We start from the raw sequence: 27,972 nt of genomic DNA, 5'->3' as shown, positions 1-27,972 counted from the left end.
CAGCCGCCTGCGTGGCCGATCGGGGGTGGGTCCCCACTAGTGAGAGCACCCGCTCTTCCATGTCAGTGAGGTCGCTGATGACAAGTGGCCCCCCCACCCATTCACCTCTGCTTGGACTTATTCGTCGCCAGCTTCTTCTGGAAAAGGTAACAGGACGATATGGCATGAGATAATTGCGTGATATCATTGCTAGGTACTGTCACAGAGACTGATACAACACATAACCGACAAATGTAATCATGATTATTGTGATAATTATCATTCTTTACCTAAAGATGTGCACCGTGACCGCAGGCTTTGAGTAAAAGTGAAAGACTCACATCTGACTCACTCCTGACTCTTACAAATCAAGTTATATAAATACATAAGTACATGTAAATAAATGTAATACTTACTCTTGCGGGTCCAACAAGGTCGTTGCATCCCTTGCGGCATTGGTTGCCCTCACGCACCTCGTTGGTCACCGACGAGACCACCTCTGCTATCTTGGCCCATATCCTCTGGTAGGCCTTTGGGATGGGCTTCCCACGCCCTCCCTGTGTCAAATCACCCCAACATGACACGACCTCCTGCATGAGGGAGGCATTATCCTCGTCTGAGAACCTCCTCGCTCTTTTGCGTCCTCCAATGAGCTCCTCTCCCAGCTCACTACTCTCGCCAGCGTCAGTCTGCACAGCGTGCTGTGTCGCCTCCTCCACTCCCTCCATTATAGGCACCAAATTTGAGAAAATATCTCACTGGTAACAGCTAAGTTTTTTTGGCACAATTTGCTACAAAGCTCAAAACTCTCCCTCATTCCTCCCAAAGCAGCCACACCACACCCACACACAGTGCCTCTTAGCTCCCTCTCTCTCTCTCTCCTTTTATGTGCATGTAATGGTGACCCTTGACCTCCTGAATCGCGAGAATCGATCATTGCCTTGCCATTGCTAAGGATGGCGACACTTTACGGCAGAAAGTCAGAGAGGTTTAACGCTAACATCCATTTCAGATCACTCGCGGCAACGCCCATTTTTAAAAATGGAGACTCGGGGCTTTGAAAATGGGCGACAAGCCAACGATCTGAAAACCCATTTTTACCGTCCACGCCGGAAATAACGCCCATTTTTGAGCGATCTGCACAGAAGTGTAAAATCTAGCCCTAGAATTATACAATGGTTACAGCACAGAAAGAGGCCATTCGGCCCATCGAGCCCCTGCCGGCTCTCTGCAAGAGCATCTCAGCTAGTCTCATTTCCCTGCTCTTTTCCCATAGCCCTGCAATTTTTTTCTTTCAAGTACTTATCCAACTCCTTTTTGAAAGCAGTGATTGAATCTGCCTCCACCAGCCCCTCAAGCAGTGCATTCCAGATCCTAACTTCTCGCTGTGTAAAAAATGTTTTCTTATGTTGGCTATGATTCTTTTTCCAATCATCTTTAATCTGTGTCTCCTGCTTCTCGTAACCCTTCTGCCAATGGGAACAATTTTCTCAAAGTGCGGTGCCCAGAATTAGACACAATATTCCAGTTGAAGCCAAACCAGTGTGTTATATAGGTTCATCATAATTTCCACACTTTTGTACTCGATACCTCTACTCATGAGCCCAGAATCCCGTAAGCTTTTTTAACCGCTTTCTCAACCTGCCCTGCCACCTTCAACAATTTGTGCCATATACCCCTAGGTGTCTCTGTTCATGCACCCCCTTTAGGATTGTACCCTTTAGTTTATATTTCCTATCCTCATTCTTTCTACCAAAATGTATCACTTTGCACTTTTCTGTGTAAAATGTCATCTACCACATGTCCACCCCATTCCACCAGTCTGTCTATGTCCTCTTGAAGTCTATCACTATCCTCCTCACTATTCACTATACTTCCAAGTTTTATGTCATCAGCAAAGTTTGAAATTGTGCCCTGTACACCCACATCCGAGTCATTGGCCCTGAAATTCCGGCCTTCCCCGGGTCCGTACGGAGTTCCTACAGACCCGGGAAGGCATCGGAAATGCCGGTTTCCAGCGTGCAATTCCAATCTGTCAAATTTCAGGCTTGACAGATCGTAGCCAGATCGGGAGCGAGGACTTTTGTAAGTGTAAATTTCCGATATTTACGCTTACAGGCACAAGTGTTTTAAAAAACACAAAAACATCGAAAAATAAAGTTATTAAAACATATATTATCATTAAAAACCCTCCCCACAATGGTAAGTTAGTTTAAAAAAACTTTTTTTAAAAATTGGGAAATTATTTTTTTTAAGCCATTAATAACTTTAATTTAAATGAAAGTAGTGTAATTATTTTCTATTTTTTATTCGTGTTTTGGGTGTTTGGGGCTGTGTTTTGGGTGTTTTGGGTTTATCACAATCATAGTAATAGGAGTTTAGGACCCTGCGGAACTCCTATTACTATGCTTCCTTACCTGATTGGCTGCCCAGAGCCATGTGACGCCAGCTCCAGCACTGCGCATGTCCCCACGTGCACACGCTGTGACTGGCAGTCGAAAGAGGCCACAGGCTCGGAAGTGCGGAAGGCTCGGCAGCAGCTTAAGGTAAGTGCGGATTTTTTCTCTAACATGCCTGCGGGAAGGCCAAATCGGAATTTCAGGGCCAACAATATATATCAAGAAAAGCAGTGGTCCTAGTAACGACCCCTGGAGAACACACCACTGTATACCTTCCTTCAGTTTGAAAAAAACACATCCACCACTACTCTTTGGGGGCCGAAATTGCCCACTGCCGAACATAAGCGCACCTACGTTTTCGATGTGTTCTGGCCGCCCCAACCGTCGAAATTTAGCACTTCGGAGATTTCTTTGGAGTGGGGCGCAAGTGTCATCATGACGGGGACGGACATGGGAGCAGGGCGGAGAGGCCGTCAATAGCGGAGCGGAAGTGGGGGTGGGGTGGAATGGCAGGCGCATCATTACATCTCTCCCCTTCGGTTAAAGGGGAGAGCTGCTGCGAACTCTGCAGCCACTTTAATGGCAAACACTGGGCCAATAGGGAGGGTTCCGGATGGACCAGCGGCCTGACACCAAGAAGGCATTCCAGGCTGAACCTGCAGCCATAATTGTTGGCCCGACCTGGCAGTCGGCAGACAAAAAAAATTAACACGGCAGCCGCAGCTGTGCGCCCTCCTCTTAAAGGGCGGCCGCACGGCCAAGGCACCTAGAGCGAAAGCCTTTTGAAAAGGGGCAATTTCCCGAGGGGCAATTTCACAAGGGGGTCCCCACGAGTCGGAAAGGAGTCGGCGCATGCACACCGTGACGGGAAAATGAGCGGACACCACTCCAAACCTGAGGTAAAGCAATTTTTAAAATGGCGGCTCCTGCGGAGAGTCAGCGGCCAGTGCACGCTGCCCAGTGGCCGCCATTTTCAGGCAGCCAGAGGCCTAATCGGAAGGGCCAATTTCAGCAGCTGTAACCTGTCACTTAGACAATTTCATATCCAGGCTGCTATTGTCCTTTTTATTCCATGGGCATGGCGGCCCCGACCTGCGAGAGACCATCAGCGGCAGGTCGGGGCCATTAAAGGAGCGGCGAGCGGCGGCCATGGGCAGCGTGGCGGCGTACCACTGCAAGGTACAGCGCAGACTGGTGCAGGAGGTGACAACAGCAAAGAGGGACATCATCAAAGTCCAGGTCGGTGATTGGAGCGTGGGCAGATACAGCAAGAGCGGCGAGGTCGGGGTGAAGGAGTGGCGAGAGATTGTGGTGGGATGTAATCGGGGCCCAGGAGAAGTGCAAGTTCGGGGCCAGAAGAGGCATGGGCCCAGGGGCGGCACGGGCCAGCCCACACTGCAATATGTGCGCACTAGGCCCGTGCAGCAGAGCAGGTCTCCAGTCGTCTTGGGTAATCCTTGCCACTGGACGAAGACCTAGCTCTTTCAAGCCTGTGTGGTAGCTGGTGTGCAACGGTCACCACACATTAAAAGGACCTAATATTCCAGGTCCTGAACTACACTGTGAAGGGGGAACTGAAGGAAATCCTTATTAGGCGGGAAATTGTGTTAGGGAAATTGATGGGATCGAAGGCCGATAAATCTCCGGGGCCTGATAGTCTGCATCCCAGAGTACTTAAGGAAGTGGCCCTAGAAATATGGATGCATTGGTGATCATTTTCCAATAGTCTATCGACTTTGGATCAGTTGCTATGGACTGAAGGTTAGCTAATGTAACAGCACTTTTTAAGAAAGGAGGGAGAGAGAAAATGGGTAATTATAGACTGGTTAGCCTGACATCAGTAGTGGTGAAAATGTTGGAATCAATTATTAAAGATGAAATAGCAGCACATTTGGAAAGCAGTGACAGAATTGGTCCAAGTCAGCATGGATTTATGAAAGGGAAATCATGCTTGACAAATCTTCTAGAATTTTTTGAGGATATAACTGGTAGAGTGGACAAGGGAGAAACAGTGGATATGGTGTATTTGGACTTTCAAAAGACTTTTGACAAGGTCCCACATGAGATTGGTGTGCAAAATTAAAGCACATGGTATTGGGGGTAATATACTGATGTGGATAGAGAACTTGTTGGCAGACAGGAAGCAGAGAGTCGGGATAAACGGGTCCTTTTCAGAATGGCAGGCAGTGACTAGTGGGGTGCCGTAAGACTCAATGCTGGGACCACAGCTATTTACAACATACATTAATGATTTAGATGAAGGAATTGAGTGTAATATCTCCAAGTTTGCAGATGACATTAAGCTGGGTGGCAGTGTGAGCTGTGAGGAGGATGCTAAGAGGCTGCAAGTGACTTGGACAGGTTAGGTAAGTGGGCAAACGCATGGCAGATGCAGTATAATGTGGATAAATGTGAGGTTATCCACTTTTAGGGCAAAAACAAGAAGGCAGAATATTATCTGAATGGCGGCAGATTAGGAAAAGGGGAGGTGCAACGAGACCTGGGTGTCATGGTATATCAGTCATTGAAAGTTGGCATGCAGGTACAGCAGGCGGTGATGAAGGCAAATGGTATGTTGGCCTCCATAGCTAGGGGATTTGAGTATAGGAGCAGGGAGGTCTTACTGCCTTGGTGAGGCCTCACCTGGAATATTGTGTTCAGTTTTGGTCTCCTAATCTGAGAAAGGACGTTCTTGCTATTGAGGGAGTGCAGTGAAGGTTCACCAGACTGATTCCTGGGATGGCTGGACTGACATATGAGGAGAGACTGGATCGACTGGGCCTGTATTCGTTAGAGTTTAAAAGGATGAGAGGGGATCTCATAGAAACATATAAAATTCTGACGGGACTGGACAGGTTAGATGCAGGAAGAATGTTCCCGATGTTGTGGAAGTCCAGAACCAAGGGATATAGTCTAAGGATAAGGGGTAAGCCATTTAGGACTGAGATGAGGAGAAACTTCTTCACTCAGAGAGTTGTTAACCTGTGGAATTCCCTACCACAGAGAGTTGTTGATGCCAGTTCATTGGATATATTCAAGAGAGAGTCAGATATGACCCTTACGGCTAAAGGGATCAAGGGATATGGAGAGAAAGCAGGAAAGGGGTACTGAGGTGAATGATCAGCCATGATCTTATTGAATGGTGGTGCAGGCTTGAAGGGCCAAATGGCCGACTCCTGCACCTATTTTCTATGTTTCTATGAGGCTATTTGCGCTGCACCTCACCAACCTTGTTTTCTATGATTTGTGCGTTCACATACATACACTGTAAACCCATCTTCGACCATCCTCTTAGTCCGGCCCCACCTAATACCTTACTATTTCTTGCTTTAGTGCTTTCCGTCTCTCCGAATCCTTTGTGCCCTTTGTTTCTCCTTTTTAATGCTACATCCTGGTGCCCATCCCCCTGCGAATTTAGTTAAAACCCTCTTCAACAGCAAACCTTCCTGTGAAGATATATTGTCCCGATTCTGTTGAGGTGCAACCTGTTCATCCTGAACTGGTCCTACCTCCCCCAGAACTGGCCCCAATGCTCCAGGAATCTGAAGCCCTCCCTCCTGCACCATCTCTCCAGCCATGCATTCGTCTATGCTATCCTCCTATTTCTATACTCACTCGTGCGTGGCACCAGGAGTAACCCAGATATTACTATCTTTGATGTCCTGCTTTTTAATCCCTTTCCTAGCTCCCTAAATTTGCCTGCAGGACCTCTTCCCTCTTTCTACCTATGTCGTTGGTACCAATATGGACCACAACCTCTGGCTGTTCACCCTCTCCCCTCAGAATGGTCTGCAGCCACTCAGTGACATCCTCAACCCTGGCACCAGGGAGGAAACATACCATCCTGAAGTCAGCAACTGTAGAAATGCCTGTCTGTTCCCCTAACTATTGAATCCCCTACCACTATTGCCTCCCCACTGTACAGTTGAGACACCCATGGTGCCATGGACTTGGATCTGGCTGTACTCCCCAGAGGAACCATCGCCCTCACCAGTACTCAGAACACAATACTGGTTGGAGAGCGAGATGCACTCAGGGGAATCTTGCACTACCTGCTTGGTCCTCCTCTTCTGTTTGGCAGTCACCCATTCACTCCTTAGCTGCGAGGTGACCACCTCCTGAAACGTGCTATCCATTTAGCTCTCAACCTCGAGGATGCACCGCAGTGATGCCAGCTGTTGCTCTGAAACACGGAGCTCAAGCTCCTCCAGCTGATGATACCTCCTGCACATGTGGTTGTCCAGGACACAGGAAGCATCCTCGAGTTCCCACATGACACAGGATGTGCAGTCCGCTGGACCAAGCTGCCCTGCCATGCCTTTATTTAGTCAACTATTAACTAACTTTTCTTTAAGTAACTTAACAGAAATAAACTTAAGATGTAAAAAAACCCCAATCACCAACTACTCATGAATCAGCTCCTTCCCTTGCGCTGATGTCACTTACCTTGATCCCTGACACTCGCACTCCCTCCGGGCTCTTGGGCCTACCTTTATCTGCAGCTGCTCCTGTCGCTGTCACGCAGATCTGCTCTCATGTCTATTAAGTTAGAGACCTCATACCTTTGTAGTCTCCTTTATGTAAGCTTCGTACTCTGGTTTGAGATACAACTTTCTCGCTCTCCATCTGAATTTGAAATTCAACCATGCCATGGTCACTCATTCCAAGGGGATCCTTTATGTGATATATTCACAGAGCACAGCACACACAGCTTCTTAACATGGCAGGCAGCTCTCTCGGAAGTCTCCGGAATCTGCCTGGTTCTGGTAATTATTAACCCTGCACTTGCAGTACACAATACGTCCACATCCACAGTGTGGAGCTACAAACATTACAAGCTTACAGACATTACACTTCTCCCTCCTTAATGAAGAAGTTATTATAACAAACATCATACATAACTTTCAGACAGAAACTTCTAAAGTCTTCTGTCGGCTGGCTGAATCCTTCACCAACAAAATTTCAGCTTTAAATCATCCGAAAAATCCCATCCTCGTCGCCAAATGTGATATATTCACAGAGCACAGCACACACAGCTTCCTAACACTGTAGGCAGCTCTCTCGGAAGTCTCCGGAAATCTGCCGGTTCTGTTTATTATTAACCCTGCACTTGCAGTACACAATACGTCCACATCCACAGTGTGGAGCTACAAATATTACAAGCTTACAGACATTACACTTTACTAGGAAATTGTTTATTAACCTGTCTCATTACACAGGACCAGATCTAAGATAGCCTGCCCTCTGGTTGGTTCCATTACATACTGCTCAAGGAACCTGTCCCTTATGCACTCTATGAACTCTTCCTCAAGGCTACCCTGACCAATTTGATTTGTCCAATCAATATGGAGGTTAAAATCACCCATGATTATTGCTGTTCCCTTTTTACAAGCCTCCACTATTAGGTTCTGTGGCTCCACTCCTCCTTTTCAGTCAGACGTCTTCACTGCCTTCCTCCTCAGCATCGAATTCCTGCACTCAGAACATTCCTCACTCTGCTTGTGAATCTCCCAGTTCTGTCTTTAGCTCCATGCTTAAGCTGATAAGCTAATTAATTGATTTAGTTTTTGAAAATATGAAAGCAACAGTGTCGAGGAATTTGCAATGTCGTAGAGGTTATACTAAAATGTTCACAGGCTCAAAAGTAATATAAAACTATTGATTCCTGTGCTACAAAAGTCATGTTTTGTATTCAATTTCCTTAAAGTAATTTGCACCTCCCGTTTACGCCTGTGGGAGTTACCGACCGGCACTGACAATTCACTGACATCTGCGAACTTCCCTGGCAGTTTTGCGCTGGCACTAACACTTACCGCCTCGCTCTCTTGCACCCCGTAAACTGTGACATCATCCGGTGCGCAACACCCCATTAGCGCCCCGATGCAATATTAATTCCCGCCCCCTGCAGCATTGCCGGGCATCAACAACAGCAGCAGCAGGAGGCGTTGTCACCTCAGCTGGCCGCTTGGGGAGCGATATTTAAAGGCAGTGGTGGTCAGGCAGAGCAAAGTTTATTTCTCTCCCCAGTCTGGTGCCTCTTGATTTCTTTTGATACAGCGATTCCTTAGTCCTGCCCGCCCTTAGAGTGCCCGGGGCTGCTATGTAAGTAGCACAGGTCCTGTGGCCCAACAGACAGAGCATGAAGCGTGATTGAACCCATCATTGGCCCTTCCCGTTAAGGGAGGGAAGGAGCCTCTCGAGACGGCTGCACGGCACTGAACATTGTTCAGCACTTCGCCGCTATAGCCCTCTCACTCTCACGCTCTAAGGGAAGTGATGGCGCTTGATTTAGCGCTCCACTTTCCTCTTGGAGCACTAAAGCGGAAGTTCCCAGGAGCAAAAAATCTTCTTCGCCTGCCGATACTTTTGGACTCCTTCAAAAGTTATCGCCTCAAACGAAGCCCTATGCCATTTCTAGCCCATGGGTCGAAATTTGGAACAGGGGTATGGCCGTTTTTGAGGCGGTGTCACCGCCTGAGTGCTGATTTTACCGCCAGGCTTTAGGTGCAGGCCCAAACAGACAAATTCAGTTTTTACACCCAAAGATGAGAGAGCAGCGCTAAAAATTGCCGTTGTACACTCATCCTCGGCGCCAACGAGGCGGGAGCTCAGGAGGGCGACTCAATTTCACAACGGGAGGCTGCCTCAACGGTTGATTGAAGAAACAGGAAGAAAAAAAACGAAACCTTCGCCAACCCTCACACACACTTCCCCACAGTTTGCAACTAATGAAAATATGCAGAAATAAATAAAGAAAAAAACCTACCTTTCTCTCTGGGCGATTCCACCCAAAATCCACTGTACTGACCATTTTTTCAGGCTATAAGAACACCTGCCGGGAACGCCACCCTGGAGACCAAATATCGCGAGAGCAGCACCAAGTTGCATGCTGGATGACATCACCATGTGGGTGGTGTTAGAGAATGCAGCGTTACCTCTTGGTGCCTCTACCAAAGACCCAACTGAACTTCTCCAGAGGTGTGGATGCCACTTACCACTGGCAGTAGGACATTGCCGCCTGTTAGTGTTAGTGTTTGTCAGAAGAATCACTCAACACTCAGAGTCGGTTCCAATGCCAGAGCGGCCTTTATTTACGCCAGCGGGGAGGAAATCAAAAGACTGAGTCCAGGCTTCTCTCCGCTGAACAAAGGGTTTCATACAACAGTTTACTACAGTTACATTAGACCAATAGCATTAGTCTCTAAACGTAAAGTGGCTCAAGTGTTGCCAAGAGATATGTTGCTAAGGGGCGTGTTGCTAGGGATGACTCATGTGTCTTGTAACATGGCCTGGGCCTCTCTTATCTTACTGTCCTTGGATGCTGGCATTGGGTAGCCTCCTTATCACCATCCTGCTACAGAGCTGTATTGTTACTAGAACATTTGGTCCTGAGGCCTAGCTGATTAGAGACACCTGCAGAGCTTGCTTGCTGGTCCTGTGTGTGGGAAACAACAAGTATCAGTCTCCAGGAATGCGGTCTATTTCAGCTAGCATAAATCCCTTGAGGCTTCACTGGTAGCCATTTTATGGTACAAGTTACATATTTAATTCTAACCTTATCCTACAGGTGCCATTGCCCTAGGGTGCCTAATACCTACAACAATTCCCTCCTTTCGGTAAGGGGACTAGTCCTAGTCCCCCTTTAACCGACCGCCCTACTTATGTTAGATTTTGTGCACGGCCCGGTACTCCCTGCCTCAACGTGCTGGCCAGTCACGCGGTTTCAGGAGTCCCGGTTGCTTAGATCAAATTAACTAAGGTCAAATCCTCCTTCTCTTTTATTAGATTTGGGGACCAATCCTGGGTCCCTCTTCATTGTGCATGGTGTCTGCATGCCTGGCAGGCCATTATGCCCCATGTTATTGTATCCCGACAAGTATGTGTGAAATTATACGAATCCAAGGATGGATGTTCACATTTCTACCCCAGTCCCAGACCTTTCTCCACCAACTCTGACTTTGTAAGTCTACATCGATATCTTCTTCCAGTACTTTGATTTTAGTTTGCAGTTGGTGGTAGAGCTTTACGGATTGACCCACCCTGAGCCTCAATAGGGACCTGATCTGGCTCATCATAATCCTGCAAATGATCATGCAGCTGATCGGTTACATCAATAGCTTCAGGCTTCCGGCGCCTAACCTGGGTGATATGCGCTTGCCCGATCGTGACAGTTCGTAGTGGCGTAAAGCAAAAGTTTGGCTGTGGTATAGGGCACTGCAGGTTATTATACTGGTATGAATGTTCTGTGGTAGAGACGCAGTATCTTCCTTTTCCTCCATAACCTGACCTCGCGAAGTGCCTATGTGCGGGCACTATTTCTAGTACACCCCCATCGGTTCGGTTAAACCCGCACTCGTCTAGCTCCCCTCGGCCTACCGGGTGAGGGCATTTTCCCGTATTACTCCGATATTCTCTAGTTGGTATAGGGGGAATGGCCCTGAGTCCGGCGTGGCTATAGGGATCATCAGGACTATCCCTATCCCAGTATTCCTACACATCTGGCAATCTGGAATTGCTGGATATACTCGGGTCAGTCCCTTCAGAGTACAATTATCCAGTGTTCCCCTCTGGTTAGCCAACTGAGCCAGATGTGAACTGTCTATCCAATCGGTTACTTCCCCGCGTTGGATCTGGTCGAGATTGTGGCGGATCTGTCCTACCATCCACAGACCATAAGCGTGACAGAGTTGCCCCTGTCTTTGCTTTCCTGTATCTTCTTTTTCTCTATCAATGAGGTGATTGATGGTTTTGGCGTGAGCTTCCAGGACTGAGATGCCATCCAACTGGATTTCGGCACCCTCCTTTCCTAGGTTGGCTTGGTCTTCCTGGTTTTGCTCCACCCTCTCGAATAACCCCTTCATCACCCTTCTAAGCTATTCCATCCTCTCATTTAACCCTTGTATCTCTATTTCCCTCTTTATCCTGGGGGCTGACCCCTGTCCTCGGAATCTACTGGCACCCATTGCATCGGCAGCCTGCTGCATTACAACTTTACTTAATACATTGTACATTTTCCTTGACTGTTCTGTACAGTATTCCGGCATCTGGATGCCTGAAATATTGATCAGGACAGGCACAATTTCATGTTTAACATTATCATACAATAATTCCCCTTCGTTGTACATTACAATCCCATTTTCTGGTCCCTTAGCAGTTATGGGACAAGGCAGTTCCTCGGGCAATGTAGTGGTTCTTACGGGGCGCGGTGTCGGAGGGGGTGAGAAGCATACATACAATGATATTGCAGCCGCCCCCACCTCCTCGTAGTATCCACACAGCCCCACTCCCTTTTTGTGGATGACTGATTGCTGGGATTGTCCCAGAGGCGCGCAAATTATGTCGAAAGTACATTCATCAGGCCCTTTGACATCCCTCCGTTTAATGCAGCTGCTCCTTATATCTGTGGAGCACTGTACACATACTCTTATTCTTATTAGGATTCTTATTAGGATTCACTTGTAACCATGCATTGAAATAAGTCCTGTCCTTGCTCCAGTCCTTGGCTTCTGGGATGCACATTCCATCCGTTAAATTAAACAAGACGCCATAGTTCATGTAGTTGTTTATTTCCTGAGTGCGCTGCAATCGGTCGGTGTCGTCCATGGTACGTGTCTGTCGCAGGGCTATCCATATTACGAGGAGTGCCGTTCGTATTCCCATTCTGGTAGGTATTATCTGTAATTTTAAACAGACGGTCTGGTCGTCACCAGGGGTTAGGTTTTGCTCTACGTGTATCCCTGTCACCCTGCGAAATCAGAAGCACAAGATTATAATCGAACCATTTCGAGTTGAATCTGTGGGGCGTGTGCCCGTGCCTTTACCCACTTAAATATTACCCAAACTCCTATTATGACCAAGGCCAAAGCTATTCCTCCGAACATCGTTGTCTGCTTTACCGTTAGGTTGGGTTTGTGGACTACACCTACCCACTGTGGGGTACATTGGCTCTATTGCCATAGGTGATGGTGCTATGGCTGCGCACTGCACTATCCGTCTAGTCCCGTTATCTCTTCCAGCCTGTTTATCTTATCTTTTAACTCTTCAATTTGTTTTATTGAGTATCTATTTCTTTATTGTATCAGGCAAGTATTATTACATAAGCTAGTTCTGTTTTTATTTCATGTTTCCTCTGTTAGGTGAGTCTTTTTTTTTTCTATTAAGAAATCCAAACTAATAATGTTCAGTATCTTAAACGGCTGTCAATGGAAAGGGTTTGTAAGAAGACCTGATGTCATTACGTGACTTCACGTAATCATCTGAAAAAAAAAGTCTTTGTGCCTTCAAAACTTACTTAGAAATTAGGAATCCGTTAAACAGCATAAATAATAAAAAAATCTTCTCATCAGGGAAGACGGCATTTTAGAGTAAACTCCAATTTTTTTTTTTTTTAATTTCTCTCTCAGCAAAAATCTAAACTTCTGTGCCAGTTCCATTTTCTGTAAGAATTTAAGAATTCAGTAAGATTCTCTAATTCCCAGTTTTTTTTTCTCTGTGCTGAGTTCGCATAGCTTAGACTTTAAAACCCTCCTGCTTGTTTAGACTGTTCGGGACTTTTCTTGATAAACACTGTCCATTTTGGAAATCTTCTCAAACTGCATTGAAACTTTCTCATAATTTAAAATCATTATCAATGTTGAGTGTTTTTTTACCTCTTCCAAATTTTTTCTTTTTCTAATTAAACCAATATCTTTTTCACAGCAAACATCAACTAGTATTTAGTAAGTTATGTCCTTTTCCATCACAAACACATTTTGTTTACTTTCAAAGTGGCGTCTTTATCTTTTTCTTTTTTTTCATAACTGGAATGGAGTCCAGCTTTGAGGGTTTGAGGGCTGCTTTTTGTTATCTTCAAAATGCTCCAGTTTCAAAGTCGTTACTAAAGCTTGCTGTTTTTAACATTTTCCAAAAGTCCCTTTTACACCTTCGCAGATAGCTCGCCACTTGCCCAGGAATTTGACCTGATTTAATCTTTTTCTTTTTTAAATCCACCTCAGTATTTTCTGTGCCTTCTCTGAATATCTCAAAATCCCAATTCAAACTTTGTCATTTCAATCTTTATTTAAAACCTTTTTTTTTGCTAGAAGCTCTTTTTTTTTTAAAAAGCATTCTTTATCTCATTCCAAGACTAAAATTATGTCTTTCAACCCAATCAATCATTGCATGTTTTCTTTCGACAAGTAAATTCTTTTTTTTTAACCACCGGGACCATGTATTTTTTATCTTTTGCTCAACAAACCTATCCTTTGTACATTTTCTAGCTCCGTAACTTATCATCCGAATCATCCGAATAAATCCACACCTGCGTTTCTAACTTAAAATGTCTTAAAGCTTCCCACATACAGGACAACACTACAAAGGGTTAGCTAAAATAAACAGACACTTGCATTCCTCTTCCAACCAGGCTTTCAGAAACATGACAACATAAAAATTCATTCCGCAGTCACAAAATCACACAGGCACTTCTCATTTAAAACAGACGTTCACAAAAATCTCTCTTCTTTCCTATTGTTTTGGCCGGCTCTATTCCTCTTCCATACTTCACTTAAGACAATCACCGTCAGTTTCTTTTATTGATCAACTTCCTATGTTAATTTACATGGGCTCGCAGTATCAAGACCACAGCCTTTTTTTTTTACTTTCCGTTCCTTCTCCCACCATTCCCGTTGGGCTGCTGGCAGGTCCTGTGTATCCCACCCTGCTCTAATCATTTTCTCGATTAGTTTCTTTTGCTTTTCCGCCAGATGGCGGGTAATGGACCCTTCTGATCCCCACTCGAGTTTACTTGCTTTCATGGCCATTCCTGGGTAGGACTAGATCCGTTAGGTATCTACTCTCAGAGGTCTGCTTTCTGCCTAGCTTTACTTGTAGTAGACCATCTCCTAGCTACTGTCAGGTCACAAGTTCTGCTGTTACACAGACTTATACAATTCTTAAAACGCGTTTAAGCAATTCCCGCAGTGCTTACGTTAACCTTAACGACTACCTACCACCGCTCTTGCCCGTTGGTCCGACCCTGTTCACAGGTTTGGATTCCGTTAGCCGCTGTACACCGCTTGGTTTTACCCCGGGGTATATCTCAAATTACACTACTGGGTCCGGAAGATGTCTTTCGGTATCACGATCCCACAGTCCAAGTGTGTTCCCGGCACCTACTTAATTCCTGGCCATCACGTGGGACTAAAGTCCTCTTAATTCAGGCTCAGGCTAGGTGTTTGAGATATTGGACCGTCTCCTCGTGTCGATCAACTAGCATCCACCTTCCGCACCTTTATTTTTATAAGATATACTCACCCGGTTTCTCCAAGAGCGTCAGCGACCCCGAAGTCCTGTTCGTGACACCACTGTTAGTGTTAGTGTTTGTCAGAAGAATCACTCACCATTCAGAGTCGGTTCCAACGCCAGAGCGGACTTTATTTACACCAGCGGGGAGGAAATCACAGGACTGAGTCCAGGCTTCTCTCCGCTGAACAAAGGGTTTCATGGATCTTTATATGTTTTACAACAGTTTACTACAGTTACATACAAGAGTTTACTACAGTTACATTAGACCAATAGCGTTAGTCTCTAAATGTAAAGTGGCTCATGTGTTGCCAAGAGATGTGTTGCTAAGGGGTGTGTTGCTAGGGATGAATCATGTGTCTTGTAACATGGCCTGGGCCTCTCTTATCTTACTGTCCTTGGATGCTGGCATTGGGTAGCCTCCTTATCTCCATCCTGCTACAGAGCTGTATTGTTACTAGAACATTTGGTCCTGAGGCCTAGCTGATTAGAGACACCTGCAGAGCTTGCTTGCTGGTCCTGTGTGTGGGAAACAACAAGTATCAGTCTCCAGGAATGCGGTCTATTTCAGCTAGCATAAATCCCTTGAGGCTTCACTGGTACCATTTTATGGTACAAGTTACATATTTAATTCTAACCTTATCCTACAGGTGCCGTTGCCCTAGGGTGCCTAATACCTACAACACCGCCCTTTAGCTGCCTCCCGCCAGTGGTAACGGGTGGCGTTAGAAATGGAATTTCGACCCCGATGTGCTCCAGCTGTTAAGCAAATCTTCTGAGGAAGGAGCCAAGTGAAACTGAATAGATTCCCCTGAGAGAGGGATATAAAATCTGAAATTCAACCAGAATCATAGAATCATAGAGATTTATGGCACAGAAGGAGGCTATTCAGCCCAGCATGTCTGTGCCAGCCGAAAAAGAGCTATCCAGCCGAATCCCACTTTCCAACTTTTGGTCCATAACCTTGCATATCCAAGTATTTCTTAAATGAGATGAGGGTTTCTGCCTCTACCACCCTTTCAGGCAGTGATGTTGCAGACCCCCACCACCCTCTGGTTGAAAAAGATTCTCCTCAACTCCCCTCTAATCCTGCTGCCAATTACATCAGATCTATGCACCCCGCCGCCTCCCCTCCACCCCACCCCCACCCCAGGTTATTGACCTCTCAACAAAAACAACAACAACTTGTATTTATATAGCACCTTTAACATGGTAAAACGTCCTAAGGTGCTTCACGGGAGTTACTCAAGAACAAGTACATTATTACAAAACAACTATTTACAGGTGCACTGATAATATGGGATGGCATCTGCACATGGTTATGCAATCCCTTAATGGGACTTGCCCATAGATTTCTCCCCCCTTCCCTTTATCGCCCTCCCCATGATGCTGCTGCCTCCTCAATGAGGCCTCAGTGTCTACAGCAAGGCTGTTTGAGGGCTTCTGTTTTACGGGGGCAGATAGTACAGAAGGTGTATGATGAAACCTTGGACCAGCTCTGGGCCTAGAAGGCCCGGCCATGGACTGCTGTGCCTCAGCATCGGTGGAAGCAGTCTCTGGTGGCCCAAGTGTGGACCAGGTAAGGTGCATGGTGGGAGAGTCAATGGTGGGAACCGGAATTCTGTCATCCTGTGGAAGGACAGCGTCTTCCATTTCCTGGGAGCCACTGACTCTCCAACGGGGCTGGGCCTCAGCAAGATGTGTCACCACAACTTGTTGGCCTGCTTCGGCTTCGTCACTTCCCCGTTGGACAGTGGGGAAGACAGAGAGGATGGCAGCAGTCAACGACCGTATGACATCACCAAGCTGCAGTGTAGCTTGTGCCTGTGATGCGATCGCTGCTGCGATGTGATCAATGGCATGTACCACACACTCTGGCATGCCACGGTCCTTGCTGGAGGCCACCTGCCTCTGTGAGTGGGCAAGGATGGCCTCGCTGGAGTTCTGAGTTGCACGGACAATGCATGAGGCAGCCTCCACAACACCCACAGCAAGCTTGTCTATGCTCAATCTTAGCAACAAGGAAGTCCATGAGCTCTTCACATTTGTTGGCGGAGGTGAGGGTGGAGGAAACAGGGGAGAGGGGTTTAAGAAGATGGTTAACAATGGGAAATCTTTGCATTGCAGAATGATTCTAGAATAGTGAGCAATTTTGGCAGACGAGAGCAGGACCAGATCTGGTGGTGAATGGCTAAACCAGTTGTCCACATATCCATTCAAGTCTGTGTCCCTTGGAATTAAGGGAGCGAAGATGAGGTCCATACCAGGGGGAGTAGCCAGGGTGAGACACTAAGGGATTGAAATCGGTCCCGCCGTTTTTGAGGCGGTGTTACCATCTAAATGGAGATTTTACCGCCAGGTGGCAGTTGCCACCACCAACTGTAAAATTCAGTTTACCCGCCTGAAAAGGGGATTGCAGCGTTAAATCAGGAAGTGGTATACAGCGGTAAGTGGGGTGTCAAGTGAGGCGGCAACATCCAGGCGGCAAAAATCATTTGTAACTGCGCCACAGACATACTGCCGCCACCTGGATTCAATCGATTGGGTGAAGCACCGTCTCGCGCCTATCGTCCCTTCCTACACACTCACTCACAGGGTGAAGATGTCAGATGCAGCAGCAGCTCACCGCTTCTCCGATGCCGATCTCCATGCACTGCTTGATGCCCTGGAGAGGTGTTGAGAATTATTGAGGACCGGGGGGTAGAAAGAGGCCACAACCCCAAACGTTTCACAGGCTCTGGCGGGAAGTCACTGAAATAGTGTCAGCAAGTGACACGGTCCCCAGGACAGTGACCCAATGTCATAAGAAGTGGATTGACATGACTCGGTTGCTGAGGGTGAGTATATTTTACATTAACCTGAGCATGTCATGCTCTGAGCTCAATGTGCAGTCTCTCATCAATGTGAATGTGTCGGGCCCCATGCTCTATGTGGGTGAGGCCAGATGCAAGGCTCACATTTGCAGCCTGACCCACTCCATGGCCTGCATGCGCTGTTAGCCTTCCTACTCCATTGTGGAGACCCATCCCTCATCTTATTACCTCCTCAGTCTTCATATGCGTCTGGAAGATGCTATCTTCACAGTAACTGTTACGTCCTCGCTTCCTCATTCAAGCATTGCAACACCAAGTACTCGCAGCTAATGGAAGTTACATCGACCTTTAAATACTTTCATACACTAACATGTTGTGAACTATGTAAGGCACTTTGGACAGACGGATAGAAGGGCACTAACTCTGACGTTCCCTTTAATGTTGCAGGCCAAGCTCATACAGATGAGACGAGACCAGATGCAGACCGGAAGACGGGACCCTGAGGTGCAACCCCGAACTTCTGTGGAGGAACGCGTCTCGGCCCTGATGGGTGCACAAGTAGGTGCGATGGCAGTGGGTGATGCCGACCCCTCTCGGGACAGTGACGGTATGTTGAGTTCCTTTGCAGCCTCTAGCAGGCCACTTAGCCCTGAACCACAATCTTTCACCACTTTCCATGAGACTGGCATTTCCAAACGCCTTTCCCAGTCCTGGCCCCCTCCCCCGCAGCTAACCACTCTTCTCTGGCTTTGTGCTTTCAGATAATGACTCAGACGGCCCGGGACCTTCACATCAGCCTTTGACTGCGGGTGACGGTGGAGAGGAGGAGGAGACAGAGGCCACCTCTCTGGATGTCATGGAGGATCTAGCGGCCTCAGAGAGCGGGGCCAGCAGCTTTCTGGTGGAAAGCGTGGTCGAGGAGTTGAAGGTGGGTGATGCTTCGGGCCTGCAGCCATGGCACGGGGGAGGAGAAAGCAGGGGACTAGCTCCCTGGAGGTTGAGTGCGTGCCTGAGTGATGCTCAGCAGCAGTCTGATGATGAGCCCAAATAAGAAGATGTCGCAAGACAGTCATTGGGGATACACAATGATCTGCTGGGTATATTGTCAAGGGTGCCCGAGAGTGCACTAGCTGTGAGGATGGAAGAATCCACCTCAAGGTTTGCACCTGCCTCTCAGTAGCCCGTGGAGCCCATCCTTGATAGATACCAATGGATGTTGGATGCGACAAGTGACCATGGTGGTACGGGATATGGCTGATGTAACAGTAGCCATTGAGCACCAGGCTGATGCGAAAGTAGGCCTGCAGACTGTCATATTGTCAACGTGTGGTGGCATCAATCAGCTCTGTGATGTGCTGCAGACAAAGTCTGCCCTGATGCAGTTTGATGCCACACAGGCACTGATCGCTGCCATCGTTTTTGGGGCTCCATCGGTTCCACAGGGACCTAAACTTGCCGAAATAGGGCAGCAATCTTTGCTCACCCAGATTGCTCCAGATGCTGAGGCTCTGCCCTGGGGGAGTAGTAGCATGTCGGGCCTGTTGGAACGTGATGCCCTCGCTCAGGATGACATCATTCCACCCTTGCCCCTGCCGCTCTCTGCAACCCATCCACCACAGAGTGCTGCCGTCCATGCTGAGGTGATGCAGTCTGCAGCCGGGCCTTCTCGGGCCCGAGCTGGTGTGGAACATCCTGTTAGGCCATCAGCTGTTGCAGTGGTGCCAACAGAGCGATCTTCTACCAGCCTTGCTGCAGACACTGAGATCCTATTGAGCAGGAGCAATAGGCATGGGAGAGGGGAGAAGGGAAGGGGTGGGAAAGCACTCAGAAAGACCAGCTAAAGATGTGTCTGCTAGTGGCCGGAGATGGTGACCTTGCTCGAATATGAACTAATGTAAATAGTTGAACGTGGATATGGGTGAGAATGTTTCAAGGGGTCTGGTTTCAATTATTTTTTGCTGTGGATGATGCCGTCCTCTTGTGCTTCTTTACAGCACATTATGGTTTTTGTTATCAACAAAAATTATTTTAATTTCACATTCTTGTCTTGCCATTTATATACACGGAGGCTTGGAGGGTTGGGCGCGATGTCTTCTGCACAGCGCCAGGTGAATAGGTTGTCTATTCAGCACAACTTGCCTCATTCACTGGAATCGATGCACGATGAGTATCTGACAAGCAGCCCTTGTAGCCACAACAGTGTCAGGCTGCCTCCTTCGCTGAAGCTCCTCGTTTTCCTCCTCATCGTCGTCGTCCTCCTGAGGTGGATCATCCATCCCTGCTGGTAATGGCTGGACCCTCATTATGGCCAGGTTGTGCAGCATGCAGCACACGACGGTGAAGATGGAGACTCTATCAGGTGACTATTAAAATACCCCACCAGAGTGGTCAAGGCAGCGAAAACGCTGCTTCAGAAACCCGATAGTTTGCTCTAGAATGGTCCTGATTGCGATATGGCTGGTGTTGTAGCGCTGCTCGGCAGGCAGAGATGGTGGGATTGCAGAATGGTGTCATCAGCCAGGTGGCGAGACCATATCCTTTGATGCCGATGAGCCAGCCATGCCCTTCATGTGCTGGCTGGAACAGTCATGGCACACTGCTCTCCTGCAGAGCGAAGGCATCATGGCAGCTGCCAGGATATCGGGCATTGACAGCGAGGATCATCTGCCAGTGATCGCAGACCAGCTGAACGTTGAGGGAGTGAAATCCCTTGCAATTGCCAAACACTTCTCCATTGTGAGGCGGTGCCCGCAATGCCACATGCATACAATCAATGGGCCCCTGAATCATGGAAAAGCCCGCTATCCTGGCGAAACCACGGGAGCGGAGCACTCATCCTGGCTTTGCCTGGACAAGCTGAACTTTTAATGGTCCATTCGTCGGCTGTAGAGAGCATCGGTCACCTGGTGAATGCAGCAATGTACTGCAAACTGCGAGATGTTGTATATATCGCCTACAGGAGACTGGAAGGAGCCGGTAGCATAGAAGTTGTGGGCTACTGTCACGTTCACTGCCACTGACAGCAAGGTCCTGGTGCCGATGTCAGCTGCAAGGTTTGTCTGCAGGAGGTGGCAGAACTTGATGACCACCTCTTTGCGGAACTAAAGCCATCTTATGCACTGCTCCTCGGACATATCAAGGTAAGAATAATGTACACGGTAAACCCTGCATCTGTACGGCCTCCTGCCCGACGTCTGGGGCCTCTCCTCTGGCGTGGACCCATATTGGCCTGAAGCCGTCTCTGTAGATGACGCCTTTGAAGTCTTCGCCACAGGACAACGTGGTGTGCCATCACTGCTCCCATTAAGTTGCAGAAGGGAGCCGTGGTATGCTAGTCGCCCATGGATGCGAACTGAAACCCACCAATGTTTGCGAAATGCTAGTTGTGAAGCTGAGTGGTCGCAGCACGCCAACATCTACACACTCTGCGAGGAGAGAACGCAGCACTGACCGCGACCTCTGTGGCCCGGCTGCAACGCCCTTTAAATACCTCCCTGGAATTTTTACCTCAACTTGTAAAGCTAACTTATTGTGCCGTGTTCCCCGCCAGCCGGTAAGTGAGGCGGCAGAAGTGAATTTGCCGAGACCGACACCAAGGAGGCGTTACACGCGTACTGATGTCAGGATTTCCATGGCAGTTGTCGGTGAGGTGGCAAATCTTTGTGCCTTTGAAAAAGCAGAACTGAATTTCTCATCAGGCGGCACCCCGCCTAACGCCACCGCCTAGCCACTTACGCTCCATTACCGCCTCTCCCAGGCGGTATCAGCTGGTGCTAGCAACTGAATTTCGACCCCTAATTGTTTTAAAAGGGACTAGAGCATCAAACATGGTGGTAAGGGTGTGGTTGATCAGATCGGTAGCTGCAGGAATGTCGTGGTGAATGGAGGGCCAAAGGCTGGACAGTTAAGATTTTGTAAGTGCAGTTGTAAGAGTGTCAGGAGAGAGTTTTTTCCAGGGGCGGACACAGAAGGAGGTAGGTGTGGGGGGCGGTGTGGGAGGGGTGGTTGGGAGGTGCAGGGGGATGTGGGTGGAGAGCGATATGAGGAAGTGGTCAGAGATGACCTTATCTATTATTGACACGATGGAAGTAACAAGGCCATGAGAGATGGCAAAGTCGAGGGGCTGACCGTGAATAAGGGTTTGTGAGTTTACATGGAGGGAGAGATTAAGGGAGGATAGGCAGGTGGTGAATTCAGAGGAGAGAGAGCATGATGAATTGAAATGGAGGTTGAACTCACCAAGGATGATAAATCACTTGCTGAGGGAGGAAAGCAGTAAAGATATCTTGGTAATAACATTTTTATGGTACTTGGGTGGGCGATAGAGAACAAAAGTTTTAAATGAGAGATGAGAGGGATGGAATAAGGTGAGAGGCTCAAAGGACGAGAAAGTGCCGGAGGAGTAGGGGAACAAACGTCACCATGCCAGTATGAGCGGGGAAAGTGGTGGAAGATATACCCAGGCAGGGAGGCTTCAATTAAGGCGTCATCACCCCTTAGCCAAGTTTCCGTCAGGGCCGTGATGTCAATGCAATCATCCATGATAAGCTCATGGATGGGAAGGACCTTGTTCGTAAGTGAACGGACATTCTGGAGGGTGATGCAGAGAGGGTCAGTGATGGTTACCCAGCATCCATGGGGTCAGCGCTGGGAGGGGCGAGTTGGATCGGGAGGAGATTGTCAAGATTAGCCCCCAGTGGGCGCGCAGGGCAGGAAGGTCGGTGAAAGAGTAGGATGGGACAGTTGGGGTTGCTGCTCATAAGGAGGCAGCAAAGAGTGCCTCGATGGACCCTTTGTATGATATCAAGAGAGGCACAGAGGGAAGCTGTATGATGATGGTGAAATTGACACAAGTTGGAGGTCACTGTAGATCAGAGTAGTGGAGAAAATGTAAAACCACAAACCAGCAACCAGCGAAGCCAAAAAACTGTAGAACAAGTCACCAGACAGCAAGTGAAACAGCAGCTGCTAGCTAGAAGCCAACAAGGCTGCAAAACCAGTAGAACTAGTTCAGCAAAGAGACAGCAGCAGTTTAAAAGTTATTTCAAAATGTGACGACAAGGTCTTCTGCGTCCGGTCGGGAGCTTCAGGTCAGGTTTTGTGGCGGTGCTTACAAGCACCACCAGGAAGAGCCGCGCCTCGTGTGTAACACCTCTCATTGTGACACCGCCGCGAGTTTTGACTCGCACCCGACCCGTACGCCCCAAAGCGCGCCCCGCGATGATCGGCAGGTAAAACAGATGGTCCAGCCATGCAGGCGGCGGTGAGATAGATAAAGTGCAGAAAATGTAAGTGCGAGTGTTTATTCTTTTATTTTTTTGTAGCAATTTGTGTTGTGGTGGTGTGGGCAACGTATTTGGAATGTTTTGGTGATTATTTTGGGATGGGTCCCCCCCCCCCCCCCGCCCCCAAGGCCTCTCTCGGAGCACTATCGGCCCTGCACTTTAGTTGGCGAGGTTCCCACTTTTGCTCCGCGAAAGTTGTACAGTGCCTCCCTTCGCGCTGCGCCCCTGGTGCAGGGCCCAGATGGCAAAAATTTCTCCTCAGAGTGCAGATGTTCCCCGGGTGGTAACTTTCCCGCCCCACCTCCGTTTTCGCCCCAAAAATAGCAAAACCAAAAATCCTGCCCACAGTCTAGAGGTTCAGAGAAGTTCAGGAGATCGGAAACCAATTTGAGAAAATAATTCAGCAGCTTAAGACTTAAAGCGATTTAATAGCCAAAGGAAATAGGTGCTTCCTATCTTCTCTATCTAAGCCCCTCATAATTTTATATACCTCAATTAAATCTTCCCTCACCCTCCTCTGTTCTAAAGAAAACAATCCCAGCCTATCCAATCTTTCCTCATAGCTAAAGTTCTCCAGTCCTGGCAACATCCTCGTAAATCTCCTTTGTAACCTCTCTAGTGCAATCACATCTTTCCTGTAATGTGGTGACCAGAAATGTATGCAATATTCTAGCTGTGGCTAGATTCTCTTCTAACACTGATCAGCTAGTGCAGAGTAGTGTTGATGGAGGTCCCACAACAGGTTGTTTGTCGATTGCCTTGGGCAGGATGGCAAAGGAAATATGAACAGAAAATATGCTGGAAATACATAGCAGGTCCATCAACATCTGAAAAGAGGAAAGAAAGCTTAGCATTTCAGGTAGAAATTACTTATCAAAACTCAAATGGCAAAGGAAGCTGAGTTGGGGCGGGTGGGGGAAGAATAACTTAAACTAAGGATAGTTCTGATAATTTTGCTTCTTTTGGGATATGGAGAGAAAGCAGGAAAGGGGTACTGAGGGAATGATCAGCCATGATCTTATTGAATGGTGGTGCAGGCTCGAAGGGCCGAATGGCCTACTCCTGCACCTATTTTCTATGTTTCTATTTTTCTATGTTTCTGGCTCCATGGCTAGAGGGAGCTAATTCTACAGAATCCAACGTCAGCATCATTGTTAAACATGATTAGTGAGTGTCCTGGACCTAATCTGAAAAAATGTTTTCTTTGCAAAGGACAGCTATTTTGATTTAAAACGCTTTTAGAAAATTTATGAGGCATTTATGAGAATCTGGGACATTAAGCAATGCTTGGTTATAAATACAATAATATTATATATAAGGGTCTGCTTTAGATATCTTCTCTGATTCAGTGCCATCAGTCATTCCTGGGAGCAAATTACACATCGTGTATGTTCTAAAGTTGGCTCACAGTTGTCAATATAAACTTATACAGTAGTATAACTCAGCAAATATAACAATGTTCCCTCCCTTGACAAACAAACTGGATATTAAAGTCTTTCACATTTGTCCTAATATTTGATTCTACAATCTTTCAATAAATAGACTCTTTAACTTTCGTGAGATGGGACCAGAACAAAATATTAAGATGTTTATTTGTCAGACAGAAAGTTAGCATATAGAGCAACTTAATTCAATCAGTACAAGTTGTCTTAATGTAACAATGCAAAATAATGAAGAAGCTATTCTTCCCCACGTTAGTGGGTTGCCTTGCATAACTTAAACTAAATAACTTATTGCACCTTAACATTCTGAGTATGGGCACAGCCTGCCCTAGAAGCTATCTGTTAAAAAAAAACTTGACTCTTAATGTGTGTTGTGGTCCATGTTTTATCTCACTATGTTGCCAATTAGCGGAGAGCCCTATGCCAGGCAACCCCTACCAAGCATTTGGGATCAGTGACTTCCCAACACAGTGGATGTGAGCTGTTTATCAATTACTGAGATAGGGTAATGAATTGAAATTGTTTTCGGTTTTTGGAAAAACAGCCTCAATATTAGCTTTTTAACCATCCTTTTCAAAATGTGTGTGAATACACTTTGCTTTACCTGACAATCCAAGGAAACTAATAATGAACCAAGGACTGGAACTCACTAAAGTTAATGTAATCAAGAAAACAGTATTCGAAAAAATAATTGCATTAAAGACAGATGGTTTCCACCCCAGGGTTTTAAAGGAAGTAGGTGAGGTAATTACAGCTGCTTCAGCCATAATCTTCCAAAGTTCTCTTGATTCAGGAATTGTCCCTTTATATGGCAAAATTGCAAATGTAATTCCATTATTTAAGTCGGGTAAGAGAGAGAAGCCAGGAAATTACAGATCTGTTAGTTTAACATCTGTTGTGGGGAAGTTACTGGAACTAAGGACAGAGTGACTGAGCACAGAAATTTGAGCTGATTAGAAAGAGTCAACATGGATATTTAAAGGTCATGTCTAATCATGAAATCATAGAATCAGAGGGCCCAAATTTGGTCCCAGCTACGGCCCGCCCATTTCTCGGCAGCCCCCAGGCGGGAGGTCAGTTTTTGCCGCCTGCTGCTGCCGGGTCCCATCGGGAGCCATTTTCAGCTCCATTATGTGGGCAGCAGTGGGAGCGGCACTCGGCGGCCAACGTCACTACTGTGCATCAGTTGGAGGCCTCTCCACTCGGGATCTTCAGAGGGCCTCCACTGCGTACGCCCGAGATTTCGTTTTTTTTTAGTTTTCTTGATCCAATGTGTAGTACTTTCGTGGCCCTTGGATGCTGATGGGGAACTGCGCATGCACATAAAAGGAGAGCACTTTATTCCACCTGTGAGTGTGAGAGGAGACAGTTGGAGGTAAGAGAGCAGAGAGGTGGCATTGGAGAGGGGGCAGTGTGAGTTGCAGAGGGGGCAGTATGAGAAATTTAAACCCACAAATTCTTCAGCAGCCATTCCTCTCATCATTGAGGATGTGGCCAGAAACCAGGCCCAGAGCTCCGTGGTTCAATGAACAGGAATTGGAGGAGCTAGTGACAGAGGTGGAGCGCGGGTACAGCGAACTCACCCAGGATGGTCGTGGCAAGTATCCACCAGCCCAATACAGCCAAATTTGGATGGACATCAGTGAGATGGTGACTGCAATGGGCAAAGTTGAGCGGGATGGGGACCAATGCCGTAAATGTTGGAACAATTTGCTGGCGTCAGCTAGAGTGAGTACAAATTTATTCACCACCTCCTCTCCAAGGCCAAAAACATTGTGCGCCAGATGTGTGTGTTTGGGAGTGTGTGTGGGGGGGGGTGGGGGTGTGGAGGGACATCAGCAAAGGGGCTAAAGGCCGCAACATTTCTTTGTGCAGAAAAATCAAGCAGCCAAGGAAGCAAGTCTGAGTGCGACCAGAGGGGGCCCAGAAGAGGTGGTCGAATTGACCAGGCTGGAGGAGCGTGCGTTGGCATTGGTGGGAGACCGCTGCCATGTAACCACACACATTGATGCAGATCCGGTGCTACCGCGTGGTAAGGTTATACTCATCTCTGGTGTCAACAACCCTCATGGTATGAAAGTACATGCAATGTTAAGGCACTCGCGGTTGAACGCACACTTTGTCGCCCATTATTAGTGTGAACATGTAGAGATGGAACACCTTGCTGGCATAATGTGAGATGGAATGGCTCACATCTCAGATTGACCACCACCACCCTCCCCCTCCCCCCCCCCCCCCCCCCCACAGACTGAAATGCTGTCCTCTACTTGCAGATCCTGAGTCGGACAGCATGGATCTAGAGAGACCATCGACCTCTGGCCTTCACAGAAGCTATCAGATACCTGCATCTCCCACCCCGACGTTCTCCACACCCAAAGACACCGAATATTTCCTGCACCCCCACTGACCCCACCGCCGACTGCCCCTGCACCCCCCACAGATCACCCATTTCCACTGCTGCGAACTCCACCATCCAGAGCCAGGAAGAACAGGAGAGAGACGAGGCAGAAGGGCCCATTTTTCTGCCTCTTGACCTGGAGGAGCCAGAAGCCATGTGAGCCAAGTATCTGCAGAACCTCGATGTCGAGCTCCAATTTCCTGGGCTTTCCAATGGACTCCACAGACGCAAGCTCTACCACGCGCAGAAGCCTTGGCTCAAAGGGAAGCAAGGCGCCAGCACCCAGCAGCAGCGAGCCACCACCTGCGGATGCATCACGGCTCTCTGTACTCAACCAGATGGTTCAGCTATCAAGCACTGTCGTGGAGATAGGTCGCGACATGCTGCAGACCATGGCTGGGATAGCTGGCAGCATCGCCTCCTTCACCCAGCAGTATGATCAGAAGATGGACCGGCACATTACAGTATTGGAGTGCACAACGGAAAGTGTTGAGGCCATGAGGCCAGAGATGGCTTCTGTACGCGTAGTGTAAGCCCCCGACCCCACACCCTCAAGGCAGACAGATCCGGAGGAGCAGGAGATCCCGGCGCCTTCGGTCCCATGCCCTACCTTTTCACCAAGACGCACACATCTGCAGACATGACGGTGCCCTCCTGCACAACCTTCTCAACCAGAGGCAGTGATGGGCAGGGGATCGCCATACCGTCGTGTAGACGTGGGGAGGAGGAGGACATCGGGCATCGGTGCAAGGGGGGGACGAGAGATGGTGATGCCGGGAAGAAGGGTGGGTGTTACTCCTGTAAATTTATGTAAATGTAATAATCTTATGTAACCTTTGTTATTATGCACTTGTAAATACACTCACATTGCTGACTTTCTGTTTCTGCGTGTGTCATTTTAACGTCATGTGTGGTGTATTGCGAGAAACACCCATCTGTCCCTCAGGTCATCTGCTTTATCAGGAATATCTTCCCATCCACATCTGACTGCAGTGTATAATGGATCCTGTCATCAGGCCATCACAAGGCGACAAGGAAGGGTCACCAATGCAGGAAGCCTGCCATTCAATTACTCTCACTTTACCTACTTGCAGAGCAGATCTTAAGGCTTACACTTCAACCCTATTTTTTTGAGGCCAAACATGGAAGAGTGCCACCCCTGAGATGAAATGGTCATCAGTAACATTGCAGTACATTGTGCGAGACAATTAATGAATCAGCTTGTGTTGGATCTCTTAATTCCCAATGAAATACGAACTCCGATTGTAGTTTTAATGTAACTTTATTCTGGCAGCAGCAACAAGCTTCTGGCTTTAAGCCAGGCTTTAAGCCAGGCTTTGTCCTTCTGAGACCACATGGCCAAAATGGCTGTTTTTA

General features: G+C 47.7%; 1 protein-coding gene across 1 annotated transcript; it reads left to right on the top strand.

The window, feature by feature from the left end:
* The first annotated feature begins 103 nt into the window (after positions 1–103).
* LOC139267155 (uncharacterized) lies at positions 104–27,450 on the top strand. The gene is made up of 5 exons (XM_070885025.1): positions 104–146; positions 17,918–18,077; positions 18,232–18,398; positions 26,073–26,229; positions 26,471–27,450. The coding sequence occupies exons 2-5, from the start codon at positions 17,933–17,935 to the stop codon at positions 26,602–26,604; spliced, it is 603 nt and encodes a 200-aa protein (XP_070741126.1). The 5' UTR covers positions 104–146; positions 17,918–17,932; the 3' UTR covers positions 26,605–27,450.
* The last annotated feature ends 522 nt before the right edge of the window (positions 27,451–27,972 follow it).

Source organism: Pristiophorus japonicus, chromosome 7 (genome assembly GCF_044704955.1).
Source record: "Pristiophorus japonicus isolate sPriJap1 chromosome 7, sPriJap1.hap1, whole genome shotgun sequence".
Lineage (NCBI taxonomy): Eukaryota > Metazoa > Chordata > Chondrichthyes > Pristiophoridae > Pristiophorus > Pristiophorus japonicus.
The sequence above is the reverse complement of the archived record's forward strand: the minus strand, read 5'-3'. Positions and strand labels throughout refer to the sequence as shown.